The sequence below is a fragment of the Atractosteus spatula genome, chromosome 8 (genome assembly GCF_055471065.1).
Source record: "Atractosteus spatula isolate fAtrSpa1 chromosome 8, fAtrSpa1.hap1, whole genome shotgun sequence".
NCBI classification, from domain to species: Eukaryota; Metazoa; Chordata; class Actinopteri; order Semionotiformes; family Lepisosteidae; genus Atractosteus; species Atractosteus spatula.
Window position 1 is genome coordinate 45,384,232 of NC_142713.1, and position 11,324 is coordinate 45,395,555.

Below are 11,324 nucleotides of genomic sequence, written 5' to 3' on the forward strand. Positions count from 1 at the left end.
CAAGAAAATTAGCCAAGATAGACTTGATGTAGCCATAAAATATGTGGGAACTTGAAGGTAGGAAGAGGAGGAAATTATATACTGTACAGTAGCACTTCCAAGATGTGTACTAATGCCAATTTTTTTATGCATAACCAAATAAAGAAGCCATCATGAGCCAGGAGATCCTCAAAATGGGTTTTCTAAAACGGGCACAGATGCATTTCAGAAACTGACAGACTTGTTAGGGTTGAGGGGCCAGAGATTTACCAATATCTTTGTTTCTGGTCACACAGTTAAAGTAAAGCTCAATCTCAAAAGTTGAGCCTCAAAAAAGGAACTGTTAAAGATCCCATTGCTTTCTATTTTAAATTTATTTCTTCATGATGATGGAGTTTCAAGCAAAAGCAATGATCTAATGAAACTAAAGCATGCATGTGACAGTCTTTTATCTTTACTATTCAAAATGATAGAGTGAATTCTCAATGGAAGACCAATAATGGAAAACAATTAATAAGAGTTCATTTGTTAAAAGAAAAACAAGAAGCAATGCTAAATATAGCTTTTTTACAGCAACAAATACAAGATAGGTTATTAAGTAAGCTCTTCCTTCTTCTTACATAATCTTTCAATAAATCAAAAAAAAAATAATTCGCACCACACGTTGTACAGTCCTCTCCATAAAAGCACATAACCTTAACAATAATGTGAAATAATTAAAAGCTGAAGACCTGAATATTATAAATTAGAGAAATACAAACTAATTTCCTGATGGGTTTACTAATAGAATAGGAGAGTAGAGACAGTCATTAAAGTCACAAGGAAATAAAAGTCAAAGCTATCAAAATTAATCAGAATTTAAGTTTTCAAAAACACAAATATAGTTAAAATGATTTACTCAAATATAAGACTGTGAAATACATAGTCTTCCTTTGTCTAATGGAATGAATGAATAAATAGGGAATACAACTGTTTTTGTCAACAACAGCAAAATAAGTAAAACTACTTTAATAAAACAGTTCTGATGTACAGCAATATTTAAACAACTCATTTTAACCACAGCATTAAAACCTCAAATCTAAAAATTAGTCTTGCTCTTCACAAAAATAAAATCACAAGACACACAATGAAATTCAAAGGAAGATAATGATCCCACACACATAGAAAAAGGTTTAACTCCTTTTCACAGTACTTATTTTTTAACCAGTGTAATTTTAGTTTTTAGCATTTGTCATTGATTCATTGAATAATTAATGTACGCAGTAAATTAGTTATTTTTTGTGTGCAGCCCTATAGTTGATAGATCTTTAGCCTTACAATCAATATGTACCCTAATCATGCATTAGTGTGTCCTAAAGAAGCAGTATATTAGTTTCTTCTCTAAATTCAGAAATACTCCAATGGAGAACTTTTGAGCGATGAACCCGAAGATGTTTTTAACTTAAAATCTAAATTAATTTAGTAAAGGATGTTTTAGTTTTTTTATTAAAAAGGTAAAACAGCCAAAGTCTGAAAACATTTAACCAGGCCTTTTCATTTATTTCCAGTCTACAATGCTTTAGAAACCTTTTCAAGGTGACATTGTCATTTAAAAATGTGCTTTGGAAAAGCGTGTTACAGTAGAAATTAAATCTAATCTCATCCGTTCTGCAGGAATGATTTTTAGCTTTCAAAACCGTCCAAAAGCAGCTCAGAAATGTTCAAGAAAATCCTAGGGACTAGCCAAAGAGATTTTAATCCACGCTGAAATGTCAGATGCCTTTTTCATCATCTCTTTTAAAATCTGGAGAAGAGATGTTTTACATAAGGTAAATAATGAGATGAAAAACATGCTCACCGACATACCTGTAATCGAGCCAGCTGTGCCGTACGAGCAACAATTTTATTGTATGGATCAACAATCTTGGTCCTAATCCTGTTAAGCAAAAAAACCAAGCCATTTAAACTTCATGCAAAATCTTATTAAAAAAATTCTTAAATGACAGCAAAACACTACACATTGAAATAATATTCAACATTCCGCGATGCAATAAGGTATTTCTTGAATAACAGCATACTCGACTTTTAATTCATACAGTGGATTTATGGCTGCAGTTTTGAATTCACAGAGACATCCAAGACAACAGAGGTGATGAATTAGTACCTGTCAAGAGCTCCTTGTAAAGCACCAATTCTTGTCTGCATCATTTGAAGTACACCTGCGAATAGAAAAAAGCTTTTTTAAAACCATGGGCAAAATCTATTTTAAATTTATTAAGCTTTTTATTAAAGCAATAAATCAAAAATTCAAGCTAGAAAAGCAAATTAATAACCCAACCATTTACATTAGTCTCCTAATATATCCATATTGTTTATTCATTTGCTTGAAATTTATTAGATTAAATAGTTTCCGGTTTCCATCCTTCTGGGAATTCAAGCTTGAACGATCTCCCTTTGCTTCTGTGGTACCTGATCTGCGACAGAGGAAGAAAATTGGAGAGTTGTGACTCTCAAGCCCACATCGACTTAATGTTGCATTGTGCCTGAGTCTCCACAGAAGATCCTAGCTAACAAGGCAGAGTGCACCACTGAGACTCACCTTTACATCAAAGTTTAAAGTTAGAATTATTAACTTTATTAGTTCAAGTCAACATTTCACATTCTTAAAAAAAGATGCTCCCACAGGTGTTTTGGAGCTAAGGTTTGTTTTACTTTTCTATGTAACAGCATTACCCACATGAGAAGCAGAGGCTCAACAAGCTCACAGAGTATACACTAATTAGTCATAAGATCTATAGATGTTAGCTGCATGAAATGTGTTTAATCGAAGTGTCCATTCCATTAAAGTTCAAATATTTCAATCAGAGTAGCACTGAATGAAAGTCTTCTTAGACATCAGAGGATGTCAGATTGATAAAGTGGAGTTAATTGGGAAGTGAAATTTGGAATACATTTCAACACAATAAGGCCAAGATGGCGAATGCTCCTTCCTCACAGCTCCTGGGTTCTGCATTTGATTCTAGAGAGGGGCGCAACCTGTAGGGAGCTGACATATTCTTCCGTTGTCAATATTGTTTTCCCCAGACACTACAGTTTCCAGTCCAAAGGTACAGTACAGTATGCTGGCTAGGTTAATCTGTGTCTGAACTGTTCTTGTGTTTGCTCTGTGCCCCGTGAAGGTCCGAGTCCTGCTTTGCACCCAATAAGAGTATCGACAATGCAGAGACAACACAGCGCACAGGAACATTAAAACTGTTACAAACAAGAGGAAGCCATTCGGACCATTTTGCCCACTGAGCAGTTAGTAGCTAATTGATCCAAAGGTATCATCCTATTGTGGCTGGGCAGTTTGTTACATATTCCCACAATAAGGACCTCCTGTACTTGGATATAAAAATACTAAAATACAAAAAAAAAAATACTAAACTACTACAGAAACACAGACCCAAAACTTGGTTGAAAGACAGAAGCAACCCAAAGACAGACAGTTCCTTCCTACGCATAAGAGTGCCACACAGTTGACAATGTGGCCGAAGCGCCACCTGCTGGAAATACTTATTAAATTGACCCTGCAGAGCAACAGGCAAAGAAAGAGCAACACTTCATTTCATAGATGTGAATGTGCAACCAAATGGGAAATAAATTGCACTTTCTAAATGCTTTATAAGAACCTTGGGGTTAAGAAACCCCGAGGTTAATTAACAGAATGGATTTTTAAATACATAATTCAACAGGATCTTGATTAAGCATAAAAGCTAAAGATGCAGTTTCTTTTCAGAGATACACCCCCTGGCCTAATAGGACAAGATCAGAAAAATCTAAAGGCTAAAAGTCCAACAAAGCTATGGAACACTCTGCATTATTTAAACCAAAGTAACTAATGCAGAGCTCGCTGCATGCCAAAAATAAAAAGGAAAGCAGATCTCTAGCAAATGTCAATACCTGCCACAGCATTACATGCAAGCTTCTGTACCTTCAAACTGGCAAGAAAAGTGTCAATCAACAACGGTGAGAATCAGTCTCAAAATCTATTGGTTACAACAGAAAGGATTATCTCTTTAATCATAAAATATGAAGGAAGCAAAGCCACTGTGAAATCCTGCTGGGCAACACTTCATCATTAAAATCCACAGAACACAGCAGGGCTTTCAAAAATAAATTGGTTGCATTAATTTCCACAAACGAACACTGCTATTCCCTTATGCGAAACAGATTTTCCATCATCAAATGACAGACAAATATACAATGCTGTGAAATTAAAACAAAAATAACCAAAAGAGTTTACTGTTAGAAATAACCACATTTTTTTGTGAGAGCAGCAGCCTTTTAGTTAATTCAAGCACAAAAAATCAAAATGGTTGTGTTGAGTGTAGAAAGACTGGAAACCAGCAGCAAATTAAAAAAAGCAACTGAAACACCTGGGTTTCTTTGGATATTTGTTACAGAACACTTCAACAAGGGCTCCCTGTGCACAATTACCTTCCAAGGATTCAGTCCCAGTTGCTTGGGCCAGTAAGTCTTCGTGTCTTGCTACCACCTAAAAAAAAATCAACATGAAATGCAAGGATATTTTAAAGAGCTACTGAACACAGTAACAAGTGTTTGATTTCCTCCCATCTTCCGTTATTGGTTTAATTTGGTATAATTTAATCAACAAAATATTATTTTATGATTCAGATGCAAAGCAATCCTAGACCATAATAAAGACTGTAGGAACAGTTCCGCGGAAGCCTCCATTATCTGATCTTGAGAAGTGAATTGGTGACCTACTCATTAAGTTGACGTTTCCCTCTACCACATGAATGGAAAAAATAAGCCATCTATATCATCCCAACTGACAAGAAAGTGTGTCTGTTCTTTGTTTAATAAGGACTGAAATATTCACCAACAGCTCAATGACTGTACTCTACATGAACTGTGCACCTAATATTAGTCATGGATCTAGATATCTTCAAACTTTCAGATGCAATTAGATGTTACAACTGCTTTTCCCTGGAAAGTGAAACACTGATAATATTGCTTATCTGCTTTTAAAGTCATGCTTGGCTTTCAGTTTCATAAGCACCATAGAGACAGGACAGGAACTGACCTGATAACCACATATATCAACAAAATCTTGTAAGCCACAAAAGGAAGCCCATCTATTTTTTTCTCTTTGGATTAGGATATTGTTTTTAATTAATGGTGCAACCTTCTGTGATATAATGTCATTTCACATCATATTTTTTTACATATTTTTTCATAGACTCCTTATGAAGATTGCTATCCTCAGACAAGTATTTGGCATTCTAATGGATAAAGACCATAAAATACTATAGTTTCTGAGATCACAAACTATTCAAAACTGAAATAAAGATAAGATGTTGACATGTTGATAAGATGTTGATAAAGATAAGACAATTGGGTTTGCGTGTCACAAAAAGAATAAAAGATACTTTGCTCACCTCCAAACCCTACTAGAATCGGTCTTTTTGATCATCTCTTGCGAAATTATTTTGCTCCAACAGCACACAGCAAAGTCAAATGGAATTTCACACAAAAACAGCATCAGAGTCACTTCTGCTACAAACATAATCCAATGGCTGATAAATTAAATTCAGCATTGGGAAACTAAAATTGTAACTGCTTTAAAAAATAGTTTAGATCACCAGGACTTTCCAGTTAATGTATTTCAAATTATTTGATGCACATCCTTTTATTGAATTACTTTTTCTGCAGGACTCTCTGATGCCTGCTGACTATTACCAGCTTTGCATGCCAGCTAACTCATCTCCTAAGAGTATCTTAAACAGATTACCAGGCTACAGTGCACTGCAGTCTGAGCAATACTACCATATATTTTCAGATTATTTTATTTTTGAACGGGTGGTTAAAATGGGAAAAAGAATATTAACCAAATAATTTGCACAATGGGGAGTGCCAAGTAGCCCAACTGGTAGAAGTGCTTGAGTGAGTGCATTCTGAACTCAGGTTCAAGCCTGAGTCATGTCACTAGCTAACACTGACCCCAAACAGTGGCACACGATTGGCCGATTACTGCTCGGGGTGGGACAGGATTTGTCACCCAGAGTTCTCTTGGTGCCCTCTGATACAGCGTCCCCTGCAGGCCCCCCAGGCTCCTGCAGATAGGCGGTGTTGTCTGTGACTGATGCACCTCTCCTCCTAAAGGCGCCGATTCACAACAGGGCTGTGCCGTCTGTGACTTATTAGAGGCCGACTGGCTCGAAGGCGGGCTCCTGTGTTGTCATCACAGGAACCATAGCCAAGGCATGAAAAACAATTGGCTAACCATAATTAGATTTGTATAGCAAATACAGTGCATTCAGACAATTCTAAATTTTAAAAAATAATTTGAATAATGACGGAAAAAATACCTAAACAACTACATCAAACAGCTGTTCTAAAAATTGTTTTTATTTTCACTTTCATAGGATTATGACACTGTTTTAATCTTCTTAAACACCTCCAAAGGTATAAAACATGTTTGGGAATAATCCCAATTCTGCCAAGCTGTGCTTCAGATTGGTGCCCTAACCTTTTCTTGGTGGGTTTTAATGGGAAGGTGACTACAGAAAACTTCTTCAAAATATACAGGTTGGTAAAAATAGAACAGAAAGCATTAACTATTTAACAAAAGTCCTTAAAACTAGTACAGTACTTTAGACAGCATTATGCAAATCAATTGTGTCTTACCTGTCATATTCAATTTAGTCTAAATTGCTCATTAAAAAGTTTATTTTTCCCTTAAAATTTTTTATAATTAAGTGTGAATGGTTCGAGAATCTAAACAACAAGCATCATTGAAGCTCCATCTTGTGTTAAACCAGGCTTCAGAAAGTATGATAAAAGGCAATTTTTCACTCGCTTCTGACTTTCTGCTGAAAAACGAGAACAAAAAGACAGCTGGTTTTATAAACTCCAGATGAAAATACTTATCCTTTGGACATGGGGCTCAAGGCATTCTTCAGGTGTTGCATGTTGTACTGCATCACACAACATAAACCGACAGACAACAATCCCATGTCCTGTATTTGCCCTCAGAACTGTTATATAGCACTTATCTGCACATACCTGTAAATGGAGCTCTTTGTCCAACTGGCTGATGCCTTGGGCAAGTTTAGCTAGCTGCTCGGTTATTACTGCATGATGAATAGCTTGAGCCGTGTAGGTCTTGACATCGAAGTCTTCTTTGCAAAAATCTGCATAGCACTCTGGAAATAAAGTTTAATGTATTACAAGAAGGCAACATACTAATTAGAAAATTACACTGTGAATCATGGTAACTCCAGTACATAAAACCACAATTCTGCAACCCTTGAAAAAAATATCTTGATATCTGAAAGTATAAAAAGTAAGAAAAATCACATTCAATAACCTAGCTATGTAATGTGATTGCCATACTTGATCTGAAATTACGTTTTCATGCCAAGAAATAAACGATACAAGTATTTCAGAATATAAAATGAAAGATCAGCATCATTATAGCATAACAGTAGTGGTGCAGCCAACGGCTTGGTTTGAAAGTACTGAAGCCCCTACAATCCCACCCTGAAATGTACAGGAGATAAATTTGTGTTCAGTGAAAAAAACTTCATTTATAATTATTTATTAAAAATAATTCATTTATTACAATCAGTACTACAGAACTTAAATTTGTTTTACCTAAAAAATACATGGATATATTTGATAAATCAATATCTTTCTACATTAGCAAATATAAGAACCACTTAGACAAAGCATATTATATTGTCATAGCAGGCAGACGTATCCAAATTTGAAGTAACTTAATCCATTACTGACTGGATTTCCAATAATACAAATCATAAATATTGCTACAAAAACTGCTGAGTCTAATTCTCCTAGTGAGAAACATAATTATGGCTTGGAAATTCGGCAGACAGCTGAAGTATAGTATACATTGGATACCACTGCCTAGATAGCAGATACTGTATATCTGCTCTCTGCCAAAATAAGCATTATGGAATAAAAGCAGAACAATCAGTCTAGCTTACTACAGCTGCTTTAAAATAATTGTACTGTTATGATAATGGTCTTTATTTCAGCATTAATCCTCATTTATATTATATGATGCAAATACTATCAGATACCTATGGTGTCTATAGAAAGTCTACAGCCCCTTTCAGATTTTATAACGTGGAATTAAAATGTTTTAAAATATATATTTTTTTTATTTTATCTACTCATTCCACTTCACAACTATGGAATACAAATATTCCAGAATTCTTCAGAATTTAAAAAACAAAACTTAAAATACCTTGGTTGAATAACTTTCCATCCTCCTTGTAATAACACTCCTAAATTAACTCAGGTGTATCCAATCACCTTCAAAATGACACAACAAGTTAACTGACCTCCAACTGTGTTAAACTGTAGCGATTCAAATGATTTCAGGAAAAGTTCCGCAGTTCCTGTAGGTGCATTTCAAAGCAAAGCCTCAAACGTGAGAACCAAGGAGCTTTCAAAAGAACTCCAGAACAAAGTTGGGGAGAGGTACAGATCAGGGAATGGATATATGAAAATTTCTAAGACCTTGAACATTTCTAAGACCTTGAACATCCCTGGGAGCACAGTCAAGACAAATATTAAGTAGTGGAAAATACATGACACGACCAAAAATTGCTTCAGTCTAGACAGATTGATTAGAGAGGCTAATAGAGGCCATTTTGAAAGAGCTACAGTACATGTTTCAATGGTCAAGACTGGTCAAAGTGTGCAAGAGACAACAATATCCCAGGCCCTCCTCTAATCAGGCCAATTTGGCAGGATGGGCAAGAAGAAAGTTGTTACTGGAAAAAACAGCAACAAGGCATTTAATAATGTTGCAAACCTGGGGAAAAATGTCTTGTGGTCTGGAAAAACTAAAATGGACGGTTTTGGCCTAAATGCGAAGTATGACATGTGGCACAAACCAAAACACAAGACATCACCCAAAGAACACCATCCCTACAGTGAAGCATGGTGATGGCAGCACCATGGTATGGAGATGTTTCTCATCTGCAGGGGCTGGGGCACTTGTCAGGTCAGCGGGGAAAATGAATGGAGCAACGTACAAAAAAAGTCATTTTCCGTCCAACCAAAACATTGAGACATGACTTAAAAACTGCTGTCCATCAGCGCTCCCCAAGGAACTTGACAGAGCTTGAACAGAACAAATATTGCCAAATTTAGATTTTCAGCATTTCCTACAGCCTCACAGCTGTAACTGCTGCCAAATTTGCTTTCACAAAATATTAATTCTGGGGAGTGGAGACGTATCCAATTATGATATTTCAGTTTTCATATTTTTAATGTATAATTCTTTCCCAGTAAAAATATTGTTCCCCTCAAATGTGTGGAGTATGGTGGTGTAGAGAAAAGGAAAAAAATCCTCATTTAAATGCATGAAAATCTGAGGTACTGACTACAAGATGAGAAAAAAGGTCAAGGGGGTGTAGATGTCCTATAGACACTGCATGTCATTTATTTTTAATAATAATAAAATAATATAAGTAAAGCATTTAAAGTATATTGAAAATGTTAGTTTCTTCATTTTTACCTTTTTCAAGAGCCTTTCCTACATAGTACTGTTCTTACAACAAGGTTTTAGTTTTAAGAATCTATACATTCCTTTGGCTTCTACAGTAAGGACAGTTAAGATGGGTTTTAATACAAATTATACAAATCAGAAGAGACACAGTGGACATGAACATACAGTAATTCCATCAACAAGAGGAAAACAAGAGTCACAGTACTGCACAAATCTATGCAGGAATGTTTGGGAAAGAAAAATATCCACATGAGTGTGAGGTTTCATTTCACTTGTACAGAATGGTAAGGTCTTGCTTTAAAAATCCGAAGTGTTAGGATTGGTCATAAACACGAAAAATAATCATAAAACGATGTATGTGTAGAATGATATGCAAACTGGATTTTCTTCTTTTCTCAATCACAAACAAGTGCAAGAGAAATCCTGCAATGTGTCCTGTAGCCAGCAGAGGGCCTTTCAGCGCTGTCAACATACAGACCTCCGTCAAACTGTGATGCGCACTTACAGCGAAGACGTAGTTTTCCCACATAAAAGTTATAAGACCAGTGTCCTTGCAACCCCTATGTACTTGTGTAGATTATGTCTATTAACATATTGAGGCATAAATGTAGTGCAATCTTCATATTCACTCAAATCTGAGCAACCATGAAACAATAATTTTTTTACAATATGCTAACAAGCTTTTAATAGACTTTAGTATCCATATAAATATGATTTCTTTTTCGAAGAAGTCTGTACAATTGAATAGTGTGTGTTGCCCGATATATCAAATATCAATTTTGTATTTTAAATAGGCAAATGTCTTCAAACATTCTGTTACTTTCTAATAACTATAAAGTAACTTACTTTCTTATTAATATAAAGGTTTTAAGTGCAGTATTTCCCGAAACCTAAGCAACAGTTCAAATAAACACCTTAAAAAAGGTTAACACCTAAGGCGACTGTATAGGTTGAAAACTCTGAACAAATTTGAGTGCCATAATACGTGCACGTAATGTCTACATTTCAAAGTGGAGTTAATTAGGCGAATAAATATAACTACAGTATTAAAGTTCATTCTGTATACATATTTCTTACTGTACTAATTCACGAACGCTGATGCAAAAAACAGTTATATGCAAGTGAGTATTTTGTGGGAATGTCAGGTTGAAGACTGCAGACCGATCACAAACACAGTTCATTGTTGTTGTTTTTGATATCATCATCACAAATGGAAATAATTTCAACGCAACAAAGCACCCTGAATTGTCAATTGCTCCCTAAATGGACTGGGAATCTTCATTATATTATGCATGCATTTCGTACACTATTCATTTCAATATCACTAAATATGTCATTTTTGAGTAATTTATACATAAAAATGCTGTTGCATGACAATACACTATAAACAACATTAACCATTAGCTAATTTGAAAGAACACGCTATCCATTATGTAAGTAAAAATAACGCTTACTGGACTAAACGAGAAATTATTCAATTGTTTCTTTATATTAACAGCTATTCAATACGAAATAAAAAAATCCAGCCTCCAATTTTAGTAGTTAATGTAACTTAGTTCTTCAATCACATTAGAGCTAGCCTCAAATATAAAGTGTACAAAGAAGACAATATCTAAATGTACTAATCATGCAGGTTCCAAATATATGAAAAACGCATTACCATCTTTCAAAAGTTCATTTGTGGACGCTGTTTCTTTACTTCCTTCCATGTTGGCTACTGCCACCTTACCTATCTGCTGACGTATAAATCAAGCGTCAGGAAACGCTGCTTTTTAGAGGCACAATATTATTGCAAAAATATATATTATTGCGATAATTC

The 11,324-nt window shown here is 35.1% G+C and overlaps 1 protein-coding gene across 1 annotated transcript in view; it reads right to left on the reverse strand.

The window, feature by feature from the left end:
* cog5 (component of oligomeric golgi complex 5) overlaps positions 1–11,246 on the reverse strand; it is a 174,182-nt gene extending 162,936 nt beyond the window's left edge. Inside the window, exons 1-5 of the mRNA XM_088922671.1 lie at positions 11,166–11,246; positions 7,030–7,169; positions 4,438–4,495; positions 2,123–2,177; positions 1,825–1,894 (exon numbers count right to left, since the gene is read on the reverse strand). Coding sequence (XP_088778797.1) covers positions 1,825–1,894; positions 2,123–2,177; positions 4,438–4,495; positions 7,030–7,169; positions 11,166–11,214 — 372 coding nt within the window. The 5' untranslated portion in view covers positions 11,215–11,246. The remainder of the gene's footprint in view (positions 1–1,824; positions 1,895–2,122; positions 2,178–4,437; positions 4,496–7,029; positions 7,170–11,165) is intronic.
* Between the last annotated feature and the right edge of the window lie 78 nt (positions 11,247–11,324).